General features: G+C 39.1%; 1 protein-coding gene across 1 annotated transcript in view; it reads left to right on the top strand.

Annotated features, from left to right (window-relative positions):
* ATP1B3 (ATPase Na+/K+ transporting subunit beta 3) overlaps nucleotides 1–23,876 on the top strand; it is a 42,969-nt gene that overhangs the window by 4,457 nt on the left and 14,636 nt on the right. The window contains exon 2 of the mRNA XM_021678695.1: nucleotides 21,425–21,553. Coding sequence (XP_021534370.1) covers nucleotides 21,425–21,553 — 129 coding nt within the window. The remainder of the gene's footprint in view (nucleotides 1–21,424; nucleotides 21,554–23,876) is intronic.

Here is a 23,876-nt window from a genome sequence, read left to right as displayed (position 1 = left end):
TTTTATTCTACCTAATAAGTTTATCTAAGGAAACATGTTCCATGAAGCTTTTCTGTATTTTGTATATACAGATACCCTGATGTAAAATGTGTTTCTTATTGTGCCTCACGGTAAAAAACTTGAAAGCCACTAATATAGCCCTGTGCCCTCATTTCATAGGTGAGAAAATTGAACTCGTAGGTCTGATTTGTCGAAGTTTACTCAGCAGTAGAATCCTTGGTCTTTAGACTACCTCCAAGGCCAGACTGTTTTTGTTTTTGTTTTTGTTTTTTTAACTGCTACAACTTGATGTCATTTAATGGAATCTGTTGTGGGCTTCTTCGGAGTTCATTATCTTAAGGCTATCTGTCAGTAGATGGTTTATATTCATATTAACTTAAAATGAGTTGCTTAAAAAAAAAAAAAAAATTTGAGTTGCTGATCGCCAAGCATAGGCAGGATTCTGGACCAAAACTATTAACACCTACGTTTTGTTCATGTACCTTTTCTTTTATTATAGATCCATGAAGTGCCATTTTCTCAGTCACCTGCTCCCATTCTGGGTCATGCCTCAGTAAATGCTCTGCCTTGGAGATCAGACTCCATCCCATCTTGGGTGTTTGACTGTAGGGGAGAAGGCAAGTGTGTTTATTTTCCCAGTATCACATAGTTTTGTAAGATGTTGTTCTTTGTCCTGTGGAGTGTGACATATTAAAAAGAAACTTTACAAAAATGTGCACTGTTGGGAAAGTAACAGGACTTGCCTTACCCTGTGTGCAGGCTGTAAATGAAGGTCAGTGGTGGGTGTGGCAGCGGCAGCAGCTGAGGCATACTGAGCCATCACCCAGCAGGAGACAGCACTTCCTGGACTGGTAGTGGAAGGGAGGGGACGGGGTAAGTGTGTGTGTTATGTTCTAGATGTTGTAATTTCGGTACCGTGTGCTTTATTGTTGTTAAAGAGCAACCTTCCTCTACCCCCAAAGTAATTTGATTCTTTGAAAGTGACTTTCCAATTTATAGCTATAGAATTAAAGAAGTTTAAAAACCCTCCTGTCTTTAGTATCAATATTTCCGTGATTTGTCACATTTGATTAAAGACCAGTCATTTAACACTGATTGTGTAATGGAAGGAGAAAAAAAAAAACTAACTCTGAAAGATTTATTGCACTGATTTTGAAGTAAAATCATCTGTAATCTTTAGCCACTTAGAATAACCACTGTTAACATTTTAATAGTCTATTTCCTTTTTGTAAATAGATTTTTTTAATGTATAAATAAAATTTTAAAATACACAGTTAGATACCTAGTTTTACCACTTAACATTTAAGGGGAATGGTTTGTATTCCTTTGCCACCTTAGAAGTTGATCTGTTGGGGGTAACCTTGGCCCTCTCCATCACTTCTGTGGGGACTGTCCACACATCCTGCTAGAATTTGTGCATTCTGGTGTCTTTAGTTATTATCTCTATGTTGAGACTCCCAAATCTGCATCTGTAGTTGGTATGGCTTTTTTATACTAATATAACCAACTTCCTGACAGAGATCTTCAATTGGATGTTTCATAGGACTATGAAGTGCTTCACACACCTCTTTGTGTAAATCTCCATTGCCCTCAGGGGCTCCTTGGGTGACACACACACTCTTTATAATCTCACTGACTTATTTCTCTCTTGTCATCTCTCTACCATTCTCTGACCCTTCTGGGCCTGGCTTCTGAGTCTCTCTTTCCTTCACCTTGGTCTGGGTACCTCAGATGTCAGCTTTGGTAGCCTGATCTCTGGTAAACGTCTTTGAACCCCTCTTTGCCTTAAGACTGTCAAGTGCTCCTGTGTATCCCATAATAGTTTTTTTCTGTTATAGCATTTATGATTTTTTTGTAGTAGTAGGTTTTTGCCCGTTTACTGGAATATAAGTTTCTTATTCACTCATCTTTGATTCCCTAACACTGAGCCTGTTGCTCAGCCCTTAGTAGGAAGGTAATAAGAATAGATTGAATGAATGAGCACTATTATGAAATGTTTCTATGTAATTAGTCTTTTTGCAACCTTTTTTTTTTTAAAGATTTTATTTATTTATTTGACAGAGCACAAGCAGGGGGAGCCGCAGGCAGAGGGAGAGGGGGAGGGAGAAGCAGGCTCCCCGCTGAACAGAGAGCCCAGTGTGGGGCTCAATCCCAGGACCCTGGGATCATGACCCGAACTGAAGGTAGACACTGACTGACTGAGCCACCCAGGCGCCCCATTTTTGCAACATTTTTTAAAAATGCCTTTGATGGGGGCGCCTGGGTGGCTCAGTTGGTTAAGCGACTGCCTTCGGCTCAGGTCATGATCCTGGAGTCCCGGGATCGAGTCCTGCATCGGGCTCCCTGCTCCGCAGGGAGTCTGCTTCTCCCTCTGACCCTCCTCCCTCTCATGCTCTCTGTCTCTCATTCTCTCTGTCTCAAATAAATAAATAAAATATTTAAAAAAAAATGTCTTTGATGGAATTGGTGTATCATCGTATACAGTTCCCCAGTGTTTGGGCATTCTACACCCCCCCCCCCCTTTTTAATAGCACTGTGAATTTTCATAGAAGTTCAGTATTCAGACGAAGCTTCCACTTAACTTTATCTTTGGAGATTCTGCTGAGTTTGTGACATGCCTGAGCCATGCATCTGATTAGGATAACAGAAACAGTTATCCAGATCTCCTGCTTTCTGCTTTATTGCTCTATTCAGCTTCTTAGACTGCTCTTATGAGACCTGCATGAAGGTTTGTTTTAAGTTCTCTCAAATTTAATGGGCATTTATTTAACAATGTCATTCTCTGCCCTGCAGGGTGCTTTACTAATAATATTTCTGAAAAGAATTCTTTAACTTAGCAGCCTCCCACATATCTGTTTAAACTTTGTAACTGAGTTGTTTGTAGACTGGCTCTTATTTGTGACTTCTACTTAGTATTATGTTAATGCCTTGGTAAGGTATGACTTTGGGACTGACCCACATCCAGGACATAAGGTACTTTTCTTTGGCAGGTTCTGGCCTGTAAATAGTGGCCCTTTATGTACCCTTACCACCACCACTCCCTGCCCAATACCTCTGTAATCATTTCTTTTCTGATTCTTTTCTGTTTTTCTTTGTCTCATTTCCTAAATGTGTATTTCCCAGCTGCTATCTTTGGCCTTGTTTTCTCCTCCTCTTCTTCCCTGGCAATCTCATAAAACAATTGCAAAGATCACTCACACATTTTACTTCTTGGTTAACACCTCTCTGATTTAGATGCTTCCTGCATATCTCATAAACCTGAGAGGAAGAGGCTTAGATGTCTTGAGTAGCTCTGTTACTAAACTGCCTTATATATCGCCTGGCAAACAGCTTTTTTCCCCCTTCCTCTACTGAAGTTCTGAGTTGCTCCTATAATTGCAATTTTTGTAAACAGGGGTCACTATCTTTTCTGTCATTTGGGCTCTAAATCTGGCCAGATCATGTCCGTTCTACTTCTGTAACATTCTTAAATCTGTGACCCACACCCTCATTGTCACTACTACAGTTAATCAGGAATTAATTTTCTCTGCCCTATTCCTGCTCTACCCCCCACCATATCTTATGAAAACCCACATTCAGAGGGAGCTCAGGGTGCTCACTTTTCATAGCTTCATGATACTAACCATCTGTTTCAAATTTCATAGTTCTTAATACTCCCGTCAACCCTGGCCCCGCTGTATCAGGGTCTGGTAGTGCCTTTTCTTATAAATTCTCTGATTAAAAACTTAAAGCACCAGATGAAGAGCTTTTGTGACTTTTCCATAGTTGTTCCAAGTTCAGATAGACCACTGGCTTTCCAGTTTTTACCTGCTGCTTAAAAAAAAATTGTAGTGTTACTGACTTTGGGGAAGGTGAGCTTTTAACTCCTGAGGCATCCCCAGAAAGATCCAAGGAGTCAATTGGAATCATTGTGACCTAAACCAGTGTAACTTCACTGCTATCAGGTTATTTTTAAGGCTACAGCTTTGATTGTGCTACTTCCCATACCCCAAAATTGTGTTTGGATCCCCACTGCTTTCAGAAGGTTTAAATAATTTCCAAACAGCTTGGCAGTCTAGGCTTATTACGTATTGGCTTAAAACTAAGTTTCCAGGCTTATAACCTGTCATTTCCCACCTTATTCTCATATACCACATGTCATAGCCAAAATGGGTATATATGGAATGCTCTGCTCATTCCCTCCCCCATACCCTTCCTCTCTGCATCAAGAATTCTTCCCTACTTCAGAGACCTAGCTTTGAGTGTCAGCTGTCATAAGTGTTCTCTGATATGCCCAGGTGTAAATAATACATTTATTTCCTATAACACCTAAAACTTTGTATCCTAGATTATGGTTGTTTATATACATTGCTCCTACTAACTAGATGTTCTCACAAATCAGGATTTACATTTGCATATGCCTGTAGCATCTAACACATAGTAAGAACACTTTTTTTTGGGGGGGGGTGCACAAATTGTCATTTAATCAGTTTCAGCTTGTGATTCACCTATTCCTTGAGCTAAAGGTGAGAGTATTGTGGGTTAGTTAGTATAGCTCCACACAGAAAGTCTTGCTGGTGGAGGTACTTGTATGTAAAGGCATAATTCCCCTTATCTTACCATGATTCTGCCCCACTAAACTAATTCATTTTGAAGTTTCCAGACAGGGCACCACAGCAAGAGTTACCCTGTGGGCGTGTGTGTGTGTATAATTTTTTTTACTTCATGAATCGTAGAAGTATACTAATACCCTGAGATGACCAGACAAGGACTTGCTCAGAATATAGACCTAATTTCTAGTTCCACACATCAGCTAAGCTTAGATAACTCATTTAAAATCTCTTGGTTTTAGTTTCTTCTGTAGGAGAAAAGTTGCAGAAGATAGTTTCTAAATGTCACTTTGAAATGAAAAAAAAAGTATATAAATGTTTTAGAACAGCAGGTAGCAAGCTTTTTCTTTAAGGGACCAGATAATACTTTAGGCTTTGCCAGCCATCTGGTGTCTGTTGCAACTACTCAACTCAGCTGTTGTAGCTTGAAAGTGGCAATAGACAGTTAGTAAACTAATGGACCTAGCTATGTTTCAGTATTTACAAAAACACAGGCAGCTACTGTGCTTTGCTGACCTCTTTAGAAGTTAGTGTCAGTGTAGGCTGACTCAAGAAATCTGAACTGGTCTTAAATGAGATGTAGACTCTTGGCTTTGTTCTTTTCAAATAATGAAAATAACACTGTTGTTTGAATTTTTACAGTACAGATGTGTGAATAAACAGTAAGTCCATTGTCCTCTTCAGCTTTCCTGGGTAATCACTGTTAACAGTAATGATTTTTAAAATGTAATTCATGGTATATCCACGTTGGAGAAAGGTCTGGCAGTTTTTTATAAAAGTAAATATACACCTACCCCATGACCCAGCAGTTCTACACCCAAGAGAAATGAAAACATACATTCACAAAAATACTTGTACAAGAATAGTCATAGTAGCTCCAACTGGAAATAGCCCAGGTGTCCATCAGCAGAATAGGTAAACAGACTGGTATGTCCAAACAACAGAATACTATTCAACAGTAAAAAGGAACGAACAATGAATATACAGAATATGGATGAATTTACAAATTAGGCTGAGCAGGAAAGAAGCTTTACCTAAGAGAATACATACAATATGATTTCATTTATATGAATTCTAAAGCAAGCAACACTTAATCAGTGCTGGAAAAAAGCCCAGAATGGTATTTGCCTCTAAGGCGGTGGTTATGGGGATTGGGAAGGGGCACCAGAGAACTTGGTAGGGTGGTGTAATGTTATGTCGCTTGCTGGGTGCTTAGGTCATATAGAATGCACTTACCAAAACCCTTTTTTAAGTTTTTAAATTTTAGTTAACATACTGTGTAATATCTCAGGTGTACAATACAGTGATTCAACACTTCCATACAACACCAGTGCTCATCACAAGTGCACTCTTCAATCCCCATCACCTGTTTTACTCATCATCCCCTCCACCCGCCTCCCTGCTGGTAACCATCAGTTTGTTCCCTGTAGTAAGTTTGATATGTCTTTCACTTTATTCCCTATGCTCCTTTGTTTTGTTTCTTAAATTCCACATATGTGTGAGATCATATGGTATGTCTTTGACTGACTTAATTTGCTTAGCATAATACTCTAGCTCCATCCATGTCATTGCAAATGGCAAGATTTCATTTTTATGCTGAGTGATATGCCAGTGTGTGTGTGTATGTGTGTGTCTGTGTATGCATGCACATACCACATCTTTTTTTCCCCCAAAGATTTTATTTATTTATTTGACAGAGAGAGAGACAGAGAGGGAACACAAGCAGGGGGAGTGAGAGAGGGAGAAGCAGGCTTCCTGCCAAGCAGAGAGCCCGATGCAGGGCTCGATCCCAGGACCCTGAGATCATGACCTGTGCCGAAGGCAGTCGCTTAACCAACTGAGCCATCCAGGCGCCCCCATACCACATCTTCTTTATCCATTCAGCAATTGATGGACACTTAGGCTGTTTCCATGATTTGGCTATTGTGGATACACATCAGATTGCATGTATCCCTTTGAATTAGTATTTTTGTATTCTTTGGGTAAATACCTAGTAGTGTGATTGCTGGATTATAGGGTAGTTCTGTTTTGTTTTGTTTTTTTTTAAGATTTTATTTGTAAGTAATCTCTATGCCCAGCAATGTGGAGCTCGAACTCACAACTCTGAGATCAGGAGTTACATGCTCCATATAGACTGAGCCAGCCAGGGGCCCTGGTAGTTCTGTTTTTATTTTTTTGAGGAACCTCCATACTGTTTTCCAGAGTGACTGCACCAGTTTGCAGTCCCACCAACAGTATGAGGGTTCTCCTTTCTCCACATCCTCACCAACACCTCTTGTTTTTTGTTTATTTTAGCCATTCTGACAGGTGTGAGGTGATATTTCATTGTAGTTTTGATTTGTATTTCCCTGATAAGTGATGTTGAGCGTCTTTTCATGTGTCTGTTGGCCATGTCTGTGTCATCAATGGAAAAAATGTCTATTCATGTCTTTTGCCCATTTTTTAATTGGATTATTCATTTTTTGGGGGTGTGATTGTCAAAACCCATCTGGCACATTAGAGGTTTGTGTATTTCATTGAATGTCATTGTTTTTTCCTGATTTCTTTTAGTTAATATGCATGATGAAGTGTTTAGGGGTGAAGTATACATACTGACATCTGGAACTTGAAATGCATTTAAAAAATAAATGGTGAATAGATACAAGATATAGTAGAATGTTAACTGTAGAATCTAGGTGTGTTTATGGATGTTCATTGACGTTTGACCTTTCTGTGTATATATAACATTGCCAACTGAATATTAGAGAAAAAGAATACATTTTTAAAAAAATATTTATTCATTTGAGAGGAAGTGCGTGAGTTGGGGAGGAGCAGAGGGATTAGGGACAAGCAAACTCCATGTTGAGCAAAGAGCCAGTCTCAGGCACTCGATCTCACAACCTGAGATCATGACCTGAGCCGAAATCAAGAGTCAGATGCTCACCCCACTGAGCCACCCAAGTGTCCCGAGAATACATGAATACATTTGTTTCTCTTGATTGTCTTTCACCAATTGTGGAGTCTTTCCTATAGAAAATGATTGTGTATCAGTTTTCTTACCAGTCCTTTTTCAGTGCATTTATATATATGTATATGTCTATTCTTAGGTGTGTGTGGGAGTATATATGGAATATGTAGGAATAAGTAATTTTCCACTTTTACATGAGTAATAGGAAGAATGTATGTTCTAAAACTTGGTTTGCCCCCATTAATGTGTCCTGTGTTTCCATGTCAGTGTGTATTTATCTCATTCCTTTGAATCATTACATAATCCATAGTGTAGAGCTATATATCCAAGAGATACATACATATTTTGTTGTTATGGGGCGCCTGGGTGGCTCAGTTGGTTAAGCGACTGCCTTCGGCTCAGGTCATGATCCCGGAGTCCCGGGATCGAGTCCCGCATCGGGCTCCCTGCTCGGCGGGGAGTCTGCTTCTCCCTCTGACCCTCCCCCTCCCCCCTCTCATGTGCTCTCTCTCATTCTCTCTCACAAATAAATAAATAAAATCTTTAAAAAAAAAATTTTTTTTGTTGTTATGAATATTCAGATTGTTTCTAATTTTTCTCTTAAAAGTTGCTGCTGTGTGTATGTGCCACTATTTATCTAGGGTAGGTAACTGAGAAATGGAATTACCTCTTTACAGGATATGTTTATTTTTATATTAATAGACTGTTCTCCTTTATATAATAGACCGAACCAATTTATTCTCCCACCAGCAGTGGATAAAAGTACTGGTTTCCCTTCGACTTTCTGAGCATTGGATATTATCACCCTTTAAAATTTTTTGCCAGTTTGATGGGATTCTGATACCTGGGTGGTTTAATTTGCAATATCTCTGGTAACTGCAACTGAGCATATTTTTGTTAGCTCAGTTTCTGTTTTTTTGTTGTTTTTTACGGTCATTCTCTTTGCTCTCTTTTGTCTCTTAATTCTTTTATTTAAAAATATTTGTTTAATGGGCGCCTGGGTGGCTCAGATGGTTGAGCGTCTGCCTTCGGCTCAGGTCATGATCTCGGGGTCCTGGGATCGAGTCCCGCATCGGGCTCCCTGCTCCTTGGGAGCCTGTTTCTCCCTCTGCCTTTCTCTCTCGCTCTGTCTCTCATGAATAAAAAAAAAAAATAAATAAAAATAAAAAAAATAAAAATATTTGTTTATTAACATCACAAATTTAACAATCTTTTAATGGGCTGTTCCTAATCACTTAACCCAAAATATATTGAATAATCCATTATTTCCTCAGTGATTTGAAATGCCAACTTTCTTACCTGTAAAACTTCATCTTATGGATCTTGGATTATGTTATCTATATATCTGTTCTTGTGTCATTCTCACAATATTCACACATGTAAGCTCTATGTGAGCGTTTGTAAAATAAATTACATGTGTGAAATTGGATACTGTCTGTCCAGTTTTGGTATCATATATGCTGGCCTTATAAAAACCATTTAGGTAACTTACAGAGCATACTAAAAGGATAGTTTATAGAAAAAGTCTATTCCTTGAAAACTGGGAGAACCAACTAAAGCCATTTGGACATGGTATGTGTTTGAGGGGTAGAGCTCTGTTTATTTTTTGTAAAAACTTGTGATTTGGAAATGTTTATTTTCCTAAAATCATATATTTCATCTATTCTCAGGTTTGCTAATTGAAACTGGTTTTATTGATCAAATTAAATATTTTTGCATTTGTTTCTATTTCATCTTAAATCTCCCACTTTCCTTGAATTTATTTTAGTCTTGAATTAAAAACCTGGCTCCTTTTTGTTAATCTTACCTGCTTTTTAGTGAATGAATCTAAGGATTTTCCTTTGCTTCTGCTCTGACTACATTATTGTTTTGAGTTTTGACTATTTCAGGTTTCATTGTCTTTTTAATCCAAGGATTATTTAGAAGTCTGTTTTCTAAATTTTTTTTTAATTTGTAATATATTTACTTTGGTTTTAGAGAATGTAGCCTTGATTTTTTTTTAATTTTTTAAAAGTTTTTAACTTTTGTTTTTGTATTTTTTTAACTTAAGTCATGGTCCCTTCAGGGACAGTGTTCCAAGTTTGTAAAGAGTGTATTTCCTGGTGACTACAGAAGTTCTACATGTATTAGGTAACTGTTAGTTGTGTTGGGTTTTTTTTCCTGATTTTTTTTTTTTAAGATTTTATTTATTTATTTGAGAGAGAGTGAGACAGAGAGAGAATGAGAGAGAGAGAGAACTCGAGCGAGCATGAGTGGGCAGAGGGAGAGGGAGAAGCAGGCTTCCTGCTGAGCAGGGAGCCCGATGCGGGGCTCGATCCCAGGACTCTGGGATCATGACCTGACCTGAAGGCAGACGCTTAACGACTGAGCCACCCAGGCGCCCCTAGGTAACTGTTAGTTGTGTTTTTAAAATACTGTCCGGGGTGCCTGGGTGGCTCAGTCGGTTAAGCGTCTGCTCAGGTCATGATCTCAGGGTCCTGGGATTGAGGGCCCCCCCTCGTGTGTGCGTGTGCTCTCTCTCCCTCAAATGAGTAAATCTTTAAAAAAAAAATACTTTTTGTTATTATTTACTTCATCTATGGATTTTTGGGAGAGGTATGTTAAAATCTCTATATGTGATTGTGGTAATTTTGTAATTTTGTTTTTGCTTTACATATTTTAAGCCATTTAGCATCACAAGGTTCATGGCTATTATGCTGTATCTTCTTGATGTAATTTTATTAATATGAAACATGTTTGTTCTCTTAATGCTTTTTGGCTTTGAATTCTAGTTTGCTTAGAGTAATGATGTCACATCTAGATTTCTTTTTGTTAGCCAAGACCCACTTTGTTTTCTACCATCAGGTGTTATAATTTTAGGTTTTCTATAGCATTCAGTGGATTTTTTTAACCCACCTTGAGAATGTCTTTTATTTGACTACTATGAAATTATTCTTGCCATATCATTTTTGGGATTTTAATTTGTTACTAAATTTAAACAAATTAAAATTTTTAACTTTATGTAAAATATAAACTAATATAGTGACAAAAGGAGATCATTGGCTGCCTGGTGAATGATGTGTGGATTGCAAAGGGACACAAGGACTCTGGGAAGTGATAGAAATATTCTGTATCTGTAGTGTAGTGGTGGTTTCACAGATGATGCAACTGTCAAAGACTCCCTGGGATTGTGCAGTTGAAATTAGTAAATTGTTATGTGTAAATTATTCCTCAGACTGATAAGGTAAAGAAATTAAAATCAACACTTTGATGTTGCCAGTAAGTCTTACTGGTTTCTTTGCTTACCATTGCTTTATATATTTTTCCTCTGTCTCTTTTTAAACTTTAAAAAATGGCAATATACAATTATATTAACTTGTTTTGGAATTTGGTCTGTGATTGTCTTTTTTTGAAATCAGATATAAGTTCTTCAAAAAAGAAGAATTAAGACAGTGTAGCTAAAACTCAAATCCTCCTTGACCACATCGTCAGTTCCAATCCTGATCCCTTCTTCTCTTAAGCAGAGGTAACCACCATTTATAAATTTGATTTGTAAGTCTCTAGTCCATTAACAAACACTCTTTTATGTATATCTATAGAAATGTGACTCTTTGGAGTGTTTTAAATTTAACTATGTGGTATATATCATTCTGAGGTAACCTTTTCCACTTGGGGTTTTTGAAATCTGTTTTCATTCCTTTTTTAACTACTGTTTATAGTTTTCCATTATGTATTATGTTTTATTTCTTTGCTTTGTTTGAGGACACTTACATTGTTAACAATTTTTTGCTATTGCTCTTCAGTTTTTTTATATTGCATAACCAATTCTTTCAGTTAGGATTTGAGGTTAGTAAGTTTTCTGAGTCTTTGTATGTCTGGAGATGTCCTTTTGTTTATTTGATTGACTGATCTTTTATTTATTTATTTTTTTTTTAAAAGATTTTATTTATTTGACAGAGACACAGCGAGAGAGGGAACACAAGCAAGGGCAGTGGGAGAGGGAGAAGCAGGCTTCCCGCGGAGCAGGGAGCCCAATGTGGGGCTCAATCCCAGGACCCTGGGATCATGACCTGAGCCGAAGGCAGACGCCTAACGACTGAGCCACCCAGGCGCCCCTAATTGACTGATCTTTTAGTTTACAATAATTTTTCCTCAGTTTGGAATAGATTTCATTTTTCGCCAGTGAGATATGTCAGTTATAGTTCTCTGCCATAGGTAGAGACTGTTTTATCTTTTTAGAAGCATTAAGAATTTTCTCTTTATGTTTGGTGTTCTGAAACTTCACCTGTGTCTGGGTATTGGATGTTTTCCAGTATTTTTCAGTCTTTTCCAATCTAGACACAAAATTTGTTACTTCTTTGAACATTCTTTCCCTTCTTCCCTTTTCTGATGGAATTTCTTTTAGATTTGTTGTTGATATTCTGGTTCTGTCCCCCATGTCTCAATAATTTCCATATATTCCCTCCCTCTTTTTGCCCAGTGTTATAAAAAATCTTGATTTGAGCTTTTAGCTCACTGAATTTTTCTTTAGCTGGCCAATTCATTAGGTTAGCCTTTCTCCTAAGTTTTTGTTTTTTTAAACCACTTTATTAAAGTGTAAGCTGCACATATTTAAAGTGCACAACTTGAGTTTTGACATACACTCACATATATGCATATATACATATTATACTCGTGAAGCTATCACTAATCAAAATAACGAACATAATCATTACTCCCCAAATTTCCTCTTGCCCCTTTGTAATCAGTCCTCTCTCCCTACTTCCCCAGTCTCCAAGCAAAAATAAACCTGCTTTTTGACACTTCAGTTTGTATTTTCTAAAATTTTAAATACATGGAATGTACTGTGTACTTTTTTGGGGTGGGTGAGGAGGGGCTGACTTCTTTCATTTAGTATAATTATTTTTGAGAAATAGTTCATGAATAGTATCCCACTGTATGGCTATACCAGAATTTACTTATTAATTCATCTGTTGATGTGCATATCAATTGTTTGTACTTTTTAGTAATTACAAATAAAGCTCCTATGAATAACCATATACCTTACCCTCTGTGAACATGTGCTTTTATTTTTCTTGGTTAAATATCTAGGAATGGATTAGCTGGATCCTATTGTAGGTGTATGTTGCTAACTTTTCAAAAAATTGTCAAACTGGTTTTTTTTCTTCTTTTTAAAGATTTTATTTATTTATTTGACAGAGAGAGACACAGCGAGAGAGGGAACACAAGCAGCGGGAGTGGGAGAGGGAGAAGCAGGCTTCCCGCGGAGCAGGGAGCCCAATGCGGGGCTCGATCCCAGGACCCTGGGATCATGACCTGAGCTGAAGGCAGCTTAATGACTGAGCCACCCAGGAGCCCCCAAACTGATTTCTAAAATAGGGCTTTCTCTCTTTTTTGTTGTTGTTGTTGTTGTTGTTTTTTATTCCCACCAGCAGTGTATAAGAGTTCATTTGTTCCACTGCTGGGCCATCACTTGTATTGTCAGTCCCTAGGTTTTCTAGCATTTTGGTGAGCCTGTGGTGGCAGCTAATTGTGGTTTTGATTTGTCCTTCCCAGATAACTAGTGATTGAGCACCTTTTCATGAGCTTATTATTTGCAATCCTTAAATCTTTTTTTTTTTTTTTTTTAGATTTTATTTATTTATTTGAGACAGAGAGAATGAGATACAGAGAGCATGAGAGGGAGGAGGGTCAGAGGGAGAAGCAGACTCCCTGCCGAGCAGGGAGCCCGATGCGGGACTCGATCCAGGGACTCCAGGATCATGACCTGAGCCGAAGGCAGTCGCTTAACCAACTGAGCCACCCAGGCACCCTGCAATCCTTAAATCTTTGATGAAGTTTTTGTTGTGGGCGCTGGGTGGCTCAATCGTTAAGCGTCTGAGCCTTCAGCTCAGGTCATGATCCCAGGGTCCTGGGATCGAGCCCCACATCAGGCTCCCTGCTCGGCGGAAAGCCTGCTTCTCCCTCTCCCACTCCGCCTGCTTGTGTTCCCTCTTGCTGTCTCTCTCTGTCAAATAAATAAAATCTTTAAAAAAAAATTTTGTTTTGTTGTAAGAGTTCTTTACATATTCTAAAGGCAGGTAAGTCCTTTGTTGGTTACATGTTTTGTAAATATTTTCTCCTGGTCTTTGGTTTGCTTTTTTATTTTCTTAGGTGTCTGGATTTTTCTTTAGAATTTAACTCTTCTCCAGTTCAGCTTATCTAATGAGTTTTTCATTTTAATAATCAGGATATGAAATCTGATTTTTAAAAAACTATCCTTTCACCTTCTTTGTATTTTAAATATATTTATACTTTTTTCCTTCTTGCTCTATTTGCACCCACTTCTTCTGGGTATTAGTCACTGTCTTTGTTGAGCTTGGTACTTTATCAGATTAGTTTTTTCTGAAATATTTGGTGATTATTGGTTCTCTGCTCCTCCTCTTTGTTTCCGGTTATAGGAATCTGGGATGTAGGTAGCATATGCCAGCCAAAAGCTAGTCTAGGTATGGGGACTCTCTACTCCTTTAGGTTTTCACCAACCTACCCAGGGCATTGCCAAGTTTTTTAGCCCAAGCATCCACTCCCTGCTCCCACTTCAAAGTAGATGTTGTTGCTACTGTTAGTAGTTGCTTGACACCAGGGGCAAGTGTATATTGGGGGGCAGGAGCAAAGTTACACTCAATGTGGCTGATCCTCTAGTCGTCTGGTCTTTGACTCAGAGCTCCCTCCTCTTCTCCTTCCTTGGTGGGCCAACTCACTTATTTCTGGGAAGCCTTCTCTGATGAAATCCCTTTCCTTCCTCTCCCTGCTAGAGACGCCTCATTCTTTGTCTTTTTTTTTTTTTTTTTACCCTAGCACTTGATGTCTGTAATTCTTTGTTTATACGTCTGTCACTTGTGATAACTAAACTCTTGGAGAGAAGGAACAGATCTTACTCTGTAAATTTCTATCACCTGGAGCAACATAGAATCCTTGAATGATATTTTTCAGACAATGGGAGTTTAGGTTATAAAAGGTAACAACTTGGGGCACCTGGCCGGCTCAGTCAGAGCATTCAACTCTTGATCTCAGGGTTATAAGTTCGAGCCCCACATTGAGTGTAGCGATTATTTAAAATTAAAATCTTAAAAAACATTAAAAAAAAAAATAACAACTTGAGGCTGCCAGGGAGAGCAGGCCAGGTAAAGGTACCACATGGAGAGGTACTGATCTGAATGTCTCTTACTAGTAGGCTAATCTTAGGCAGGTTATTTAGTCTTGTTTAATTATTTTAATAAACGTATAAGATACAAAAGCATGTGTATATGTACATATTTTTATTATAAAAATAGTACATGCTGATTAGTTTTAGAAAACTTTAATAAAAAAAGATTTTATTTGAGAGAGGGAGGGAGAGAGAGAAAACACAAGCAGGGAGGAGGGGCAGAGGGAAAGGGAGCCGACCCCCTGCTGAACAGGGAGCCGGATGCGGGGCTCAATCCCAGGACTCTGGGATTATGACCTGAGCCGAAGGCAGACGCTTAACTGACTGAGCCACCCAGACACCTGGAAAACTCACCCTTTCAGTGGGGATTTTTTTTTTTTTTAAGCCAAGCCAGGGGCGCCGGAACAAATCATTTTTTAAATAGGTGGTACTGGGACAACCGGTATCTACATACAAAACAATGAAGTTGGACCCTTTCCTCATGCCATATATAAAAATGAACTCGGGATGCCTGGGTGGCTCAGTCCATTAAGCGTCTGACTCCTGATTTCATCTCAGGTCATGATCTCACGGTTGTGGGATCAAGCCCCATGTCAGGCTCCATGCTCAGGATGGAGTCTGCTTGAGATTCTCTCTCTCTCTCCTGCTGCCCCCCCCCCCCATCCCCGCTCACATGCAGTTCTCTCAAAATAAATAAAATATTTTTAAAAAATGAACTTGGGGCACCTAGGTGGCTCAGTCAGGTCTTGATCTCAGGGTCATGAGTTCAAACACCATGTAATTAATTAATATTTTAAAAATAAATTTAAATTTTTTTTATAAAATTGAACTCAAAATAGATCAAAGACCCAAACATTAGAGCTAAAACTATAAAATTCTCAGAAGAAAACAGATGCACATCTTCATGATTTTGGATTAGGCAATGGTGTTTAAGTATGACACCAACAACACAAACAACCAAAGAAAAGAATAGATAAGTTGGACTAGTCAAGGTTAAGAACTTTCTGCCTTAAAGGGACCCTATCATGAAAGCAAAAAGATCCCACGAATTGGAGTAAACAATTACATGTCTGAATAGAAGCTTGTATCTTTAATATATTTTAAGAAAACCTCTTAGAACTTAAATAAAAAGACAACTTAATTTAAAAATGGATCCAGGATCTTAACAGACAGTTCTCCAAAGAAGATACAAATGGCCCATAAGCTCATGAAAAGATGCTCAACATCATTAGCCATTAGGGAAATGCAAATTAAAGCCACATTGAGATACTACTTCACACCCACTAGGATGGCTGTATAAAAAGACAAAAACTGTTGATGAGAATATGGAGAAATTGGAACCCTGCTGGTGAGAATGTAGAATGGTACAGCTGCCTTGGAAAACAGTCTGGTACTTATTCTAAGTTACTATAAGACCTAGCAATTCCCCTCATAGGTGAAGGGAATGTGAATTATACCTCAATAAAAAGTAAACTTTAAAAATACAAATATATAAAAAAATTAAAAAATACAAATATACAAAGGATTTTAAACCTGTGCTTGTCCATAGGATTTTTTTTTTTTTTTAATTAGACCTCTCTTTAAAAAACTGAACAGAATGCTAATTTATTTACCAAGGGGATGCAGTTTCTAGTCATTAGAGTTCTGAGGAGGGGCACAGTCCTTTAGTATCTAGGTACCATCAAGTAACTAGGAAGTTCGCAGAAGTTAGGGAATTAGATCACAGGGTCTTAAAGTGTGTTGAGTGGATATGTATGTTCAGGCCTCGATGAAGCTTAGTAACTCCCCATGTATCCAGATTATGTGTCCTGGCATTATATAATAAAGAATTTGTATGGTCTTTGTCCCAGGTGCCTGGCACAGAGGTTCTAAAAACCATTGGAATTTCCTGATGGGAGTATCTATATTATGCTAATGGAGTGACTCATGGTAGGCCCTTCAATAGCTTCTCTGGGGTCTGGTCCTTAGAAAGACCAGTCGTGTGATTAAAGGGCTGGGACTTTGAGCTAGCCTGAACTTTAGGGAGGGAAGAGGAGGGGGCTGGAGACTGGGTTTAATCACATGGCCAGTGATTTAATCATACCCTCGTAATGAAACCCCAGTAAAAACTCTAGACACTGAAACTTAATGGAGCTTCCAAGTTGGGGAACACATTAATGTTCTGGGAGGGTGATGTTCCCTCATTCTGCGAGGATAGGGCATAAAAAACTGCATTCCCTCCCAGACTCCACCCTGTATGTGTGTGTATCGTTTATAACAAAACTGTAATCTTAAGTGTAGCCCTGAGTTCTGAGTCATTTTAGCAAATTCTCAAACCTGAAGGAGTATTGGGGGCCTCCCAGATTGGTAGCCAGTTGGTTTAGAAGTTCAGGTGGCATCGGAAGTGAGGGCATTCTTATGGAGGGCCATGCCCTGAGCTAGTGGAGTCTGAGCTACTCTGGGCGGTTAGTGCCAGAACCGGATTGATTGTCGGACACTCAGTTGGGGTTTAAACAAAGTGGCTGGTCAGGACCCATATTTCCTTCCCTGAATGACCTGGAGTAAACCTTGGCCAGATTTTTTGCTGCTTAGTTTCTTATAGACTCCACATTAACAAACCTCATTCCTGAAAATGTTTTTTGAGAGTAAAGTGTAATTGATTAGGTTAAGATTTAAACCTTAAATTTAGCCTTAAAGCCTAGTTGCAGTATCATTACAAAAATGGTTCTAGTTTTGTTGTTGGCCTTTTTTCACCCTCGAAGTTTGTTTTTATGTTGTCAAATTTCTTGACTTTTAGTTTCCTTTCTATAATGTGAATATTTAGATATTACTCTTACCCCTTTTTTTCAGATGGGAGTAGATACTTCTCCAAGGTCACAGCAAGAAAGTAAAGTGGTCAGGCCAGGATCTCAGTCTACGTCTGACTCCAGCATAGCCTATGCATGTACCCACCCTGTTCCGTGGCCTCCTGCTGCATCTGTCCTACCATCCTTTTCCTCAACAAAAATAAAATGAGAGAGAAGAAAGGGATTTAAAAGTTGGGGCTTCTCAAGGAACAGAAACGAAGAGCAGAGAGTCAGTTCCTATGTTAGAGAACTGTAGAAGTTTTTAGCCATTTGATAGTTGTTCTATTTGCCCTTAGATCTTAACGAGTGTAAATCCAGAAGTAGCATTTATTGTGCTTCTATATATACTATTAGAATAATGATAATATAAAAACACCAAGGGCACCTGGGTGGCTCAGTCGGTGAAGCGTCTGCCTTCGGCTCAGGTCATGATCGCAGGGTCCTGGGATTGAGCCCCACATGGGGCTCTCTGCTCATCAGGGAGCCTGTTTCTCCCTCTCCCTGTCTACTGCTCTGCCTACTTGTGCTCTCTCGCTCTCTGTCAAATAAATAAATAAAATTCTTTTAAAAGATTTAAAGAATAAAAACACCAATTATGACTTTAATTAAGCCTTTTGGTATTTCATATTTATTGTGAATAAACATCTTTGGTTATAATTCTGCTGACCTCATACTATTTAAAATGCTGATGTTTCTTCAGAGTTTAGTGCATGTTAGTTTCTTTAGTTGGTTAATGACTTAAGGAAATTTTTTTTTTTTTAAGATTTTATTTGTCAGAGAGAACACAAGCAGGGGGAGCGGCAGGCAGAGCTAGAAGCAGGCTCCCTGCTGAGCAGGGAGCCCGACGCAACACTTGATCCCAGGACCCTGGAATCATGACCTGAGCCAAAGGCAGACACTTAACCAACAGCTACCTAGGCATCCCTAAGGAAATTCTTGAAGGATTTTAAGCTGGGGAACATTAGTAATATAATCATGATTTAGGTTTCATTTGCTGTTCCCTGCTTGCATTAACTAGAATTGATACAGACGTGGCACACTGAACAGGCTCCATCTGCACCATCCATTACTAACCTAGGGTGCCCCCAGTTTGATCCCCCATCAATGTGTTAAGCCTATCTGCAAACTGCATCTAAGGAGCTGTATATAAGAGTAGTAATTTACAACTTGTTTTTCTAGTATTTTTTTTTCTTAGTAGGAGAAAGGAGGTTAGGTTGATAAATTGTTGCTACCCTTATGAGTGATCCTTCATATGATATTTATGAGTGAGGTTAATTTAATTTAAATTTTTTTAAAGATTTTATTTATTTATTTGACAGAGAGACAGCGAGAGAGGAACACAAGCAGGGGGAGTGGGAGAGGGAGAAGCAGGCCTCCCACTGAGCAGGGAGCCCGATGCGGGGCTCGATCCCAGGACCCTGGGGTCATGACCTGAGCCGAAGGCAGACACTTAACGGCTGAGCCACCCAGGCGCCCCAGTGAGATTAATTTTAAATATTAGGTTTGGGTCTTAGCAAAAGGAACATATTCAAGTAGAGAACTCATTTTAGTGCTGGAAATCACTTCTATTCTTATTTTTATACTCCTTACATTCATAGTTGACTTAATGGCCATGAGTATATGGCATCAGATTTGAGACATGGTTTTTAATTTGTGTATCTCTCTTTTTTTTTAAGATTTTTATTTATTTGACAGAGAGAGACATAGAGCAGGAACACAGGCAGGGGGAGTGGGAGAGGGAGAAGCAGGCTTCCCGCGGAGCAGGGAGCCCGATGTGGGACTCAATCCCAGGACCCTGGGATCATGACCTGAGCCAAAGGCAGACACTTAACGACTGAGCCACCCAGGCGCCCCTGTGTATTTTTTTTTTTTAAGATTTTATTTATTTTATTTTATTTTTTAAATGTTTTATTTATTTATTCATGAGAGTCAGAGAGAGAGAGAGAGAGGCAGAGGCAGAGGGAGAAGCAGGCTCCCCGCCTAGCAGGGAGTCTGCTTCTCCCTCTGACCCTCCCCACTCTCATGTGCTCTCTCTCATTCTCTCTCTCACAAATAATTAAATAAAATCTTTAAAAAAAAAAAAATCAAATTTTGAAAATAGTATATTACTATATTGGGATGACTTAAAATTAAACACAGCTAAATAATTAAACTCTTAGCACTTTTGTTTCAAACTTACCTACTGCATCAGTCAACAAACTGCCATGGCCTCAATCTGCATGTTTCTGTAGAGTTTTATAGAGTGTGGAACACAGCTGACACTTGTTAGTCAACCTTGGTCTGTTGAATGGAGGATTTTAACTATTAGTTCTTATAAACATCTAGATCTGAAAGAATTATTTCTCCTATATCTCATTAAAATAGCCTTTGGGCTTTGCATGTGTTTCATTTCCCTCTATAGTAAATTGAGCACTTCTTTGAGATTGGTCTTCCTTTTCTTTTTCTGCAACAGGATCGCTGTGTGTGGTAGGGAAGTGATGCTATCTGAAGGTGACACGCTGTCCTCCTTTCTTCCTTCTGTCCTCTCGTTCCCTATTTTGGCCTCCTGGTAATTGGGGCAAGGGAGGATGGGTGGATGGTAGTCTAAATTAAGGTGAAATTGCTTTAATTATTTCCCCTTTACTTGAAGGTGGGGGAGGGGTGGGCAGTTTCCTGCCCACATTTAAGAAATTAAAGTTACCTGGCTTTTGGCACTATCTGTTTTGGGGTCATGGGGTCTTTTGAAAATCAGAAAAACATTGTAGAGCAATTCTCCAGGGGATAAAAAAATGGATATATTTAGAAATATATTATACCAGAAATCTCAAAAACTCTGAAGTTAATCCTTGCCTGGGGGTGGTGGGAGTCCATAGATTATAGATAGGAACCTCTGCTCTGGCCCCTGTGCTGGTAATAGAGTCAGGCAGACAAACAAGTATGTTCTTAAGACTGGGAAATAAAGCTGATGTTAATTCAGCTCCCGGGAATTAAATGTTTCCACTATTGCTGTATCTGGGGATTTATTATCTTTTGATCAATTTTGAAACATTTAAATAAAAATGTGTGACTTTATTCTAATATATAATCTTGATGGTGACCACTTCTGATGTTAGAACTTTGAATATAGACATTTAAGAAAATGGTTTTAGATATTCCCAAAATAAGTCACTGGCTTAGGATAGATTTGTTTTAGTGTTTCCAGATTGTGAAGGAAAAAAGACTAAGCCCTTGATGTTGAAACTTAGGTATGCCAACTCTTGCTTTTTGTTTAGCAGTAGAGTTACGAAGTCCATTAATTGGGGCACTTTTTCTGGTCTTGTCCTTTCTTCGCTTTTGGGTGAGCCTTCTACTTGACTAGTGTTTCCTAAACATTATTCGTTGAATACCATCTTCATGATTTGCCTTCTGTGCACATTTCCTGGCTGTTCTTCAAGGCCACTCGCTTTATAAAACTTAAATTTATGCAAATAATTATTGTGAAATACGGGATTGAGGTACTAATTCTTTTCTGTTTGACGCTTAAAGGAACATGTGCCTATGAGGGTTTTATTCCACCTAAAATCATCTTTTTATCTCACTGGAGGACATCAAAGTTCATTTTGGGAAACATTCCCCTATGTGCTGAGGTTTTAAAGCTCTGACCTTGAACCAGAGTATGATCATGGAAGCTATCTGTATCCAAGTGTCAGTGGGGATGAGGGGTCCTGGGATGGGTGGGTGCTGCCTGCTGAAATACCTTTTGCTTGGGCAAATTTGTATTGTTCTGAATATGGAGATTTTTGGCTGTGTGCATGGCAAAGCTTGGAATCCTAGACTTATAACAGTTGGTTTATTTCTTTAATATGCCCCCCATACCTCCCACACACATGCAACATACGTGTGTATCTCCAATTTTCCTAAGTTTTATTTTCTTTTGCAGGTTTGATCTTGCTCTTCTACCTAGTCTTTTATGGGTTCCTGGCTGCACTCTTCTCATTCACAATGTGGGCTATGCTTCAGACTCTGAACGATGAAGTTCCAAAATACCGTGACCAGATTCCTAGTCCAGGTAATTATATTGCAGTTTTTGTGGCTTTTCACTAAATTTGGTTATACTTTGGGGTGCCTGGGTGGCTCAGTTGGTTAAGTGTCCGACTCTTGGTTTTGGCTCATGATTTCAGGGACTTGAGATCAAGCCCTGCGATGAGCTCCCCACTGAGTGGGGAGTCTGCTTCTTTCCCTCTCCCTTTGTCCCTCCCCCTGCTCATAGCCTTGCACACGAACGCTCTCTCTCAAAATAAATATTTTTTTTTTTTTTTTTTGATCTGGTCATACTTCACTGTACATTTTTTACATAGGTAAAAGTTAAACTTTGGGGTTAGGTAATGTGAAAATTTTGATTTTTTTGTTTGTTGTTTAATATTTACATATTGATATAAAGACCTTTAATATTTACGTACTGATATGAAGACCTATAATATTTACATACTGATATAAAGACCTGAGCTGATAAATCTTGAGTCCTTTGGCAGGAATAAGCAGGAATGAATATGGAGAATTATAGTGAAGCCAAATTTGACCAATATGGTTATGAGTGGCTTTTGTGAATATTGTGTAGCATTTTCACTTTGCCTTGAGTAATTTACTTATAAAGTATATAGTTTAGCTCTAGCTTGGGCTAGATAGCATTCGTCTTGTAAAATACAAGCATCGTATCTTTAATTGCTTAATATGGAAGTGGTAAGAAATACTAAATAATGATACATCAATAGGGAATAAAATGAGTATACTCTTACCTAACTGTGTTTAATTCTTGTCCATTGATTGTTGGAAGGAAAAAAAATTCTCTAGTATACTCCACCACAGAAAAAAATCTTAACTGAAACACTTGTTTAAATCATATTTTCTTCCTCCTGATTTCATTCTTTTAAATGCCAGCTTTGCCTTTGTTGAACATGGCTCTTGTCCTCAAGGTGCTGGCAGTTTTTTTTTTTTTTTTTTTTTAAAGATTTTATTTATTTATTTGAGAGAGAGAATGAGATAGAGAGAGCATGAGAGGGAGGAGGGGCAGAGGGAGAAGCAGACTCCCTGCTGAGCAGGGAGCCCGATGCGGGACTCGATCCTGGGACTCCAGGATCATGACCTGAGCCGAAAGCAGTCGCTTAACCAACTGAGCCACCCAGGCGCCCAAGGTGCTGGCAGTTTTTATAGAAGAAGATAACAATGTGCAGAACTCCAGTATATGTAATTCCCCAAAATGTGAACAACTTCTTGAGATAATAGAGAAGGGCAGGCTCCTCATGGAAGAGGGGGATTTGGATAGCAGGCAGGGTGGGCAGGCAGGCCAGGGAAGGTAAGAGTGTCACGGGAGGTTTCTTTCTGGAGCAGTGATTCTCATCCAACAATGATTGGCTCCCGTGGGGCCTTGTAGTCATGTCTGGAGACAGTTTTGGTTGTTAGAACTGGAGAGGTGCTGCTAGTGAGCAGAGGTAAGGGATGTTGCTAAACGTCCTACAATGCACAGGACAGCCCCCCCCCCGCCCCGCAACAAGACTTATCCAGCCCAAAATGTCAATAGTGTCAATGCTGAGGAACCCTGAATCTAGATCCTTGCTCACAGCATGGATTCGTGAGCCTTATCAATAGCCAAACTGCACCAGTTTCCCCAAGCATCTTTTCTTGGAACATTTTGTTCTAAGGATTTTTCCTTATTTTGCTGCTAATATTTGCGCAAACGTCAGGAATCACTCTTCTCTTTTTTAGTTTATTTGACCAAGTATCGGAGACTAGCTCCATGCTCATTTTCCCCTCATCTCTCACTGTTGCTCTGTTTTCTTTCTAGATTTATTTTGAGAAAGCAAGTACTTTGTGCACGTGCGTGAGTGGGGGAGGGGCAGAGAGAGAGAGATCTCAAATAGACACCGTGCTGAGTTGGGAGCCCAACATGGAGCTCCCTCTCACGACCCTGAGATCATGACTGAACTGAAATCAAGAGTCAGATGCTTAACCGACTGAGCCACCCAGGCACCCCTACGTAGCTTAATTCTAAAACAATTATTTTTCTTGCTACCTAAGTTATGTGACTTTATTACCACTGAACATGATCCAGTCTATTTCAGAAATATTATCCTGTTCATAATCACATGAATAATAAAAGCAATAAAATGTGTTCCACATATTTCAGTTTCAAACTGAGTTATTTAAAATTATTTACAACTGGGGCGCCTGGGTGGCTCAGTTGGTTAAGTGACTGCCTTCGGCTCAGGTCATGATCCTGGAGTCCCGGGATCGAGTCCCGCATCGGGCTCCCTGCTCGGCGGGGAGTCTGCTTCTCCCTCTGACCTTCCCCCCTCTCATGCTCTCTCTCTATCTCATTGTCTCTCAAATGAATA

This window comes from Neomonachus schauinslandi, chromosome 1 (genome assembly GCF_002201575.2).
Source record: "Neomonachus schauinslandi chromosome 1, ASM220157v2, whole genome shotgun sequence".
Lineage (NCBI taxonomy): Eukaryota > Metazoa > Chordata > Mammalia > Carnivora > Phocidae > Neomonachus > Neomonachus schauinslandi.
This window is presented reverse-complemented; position numbering and strand designations above follow the sequence as displayed.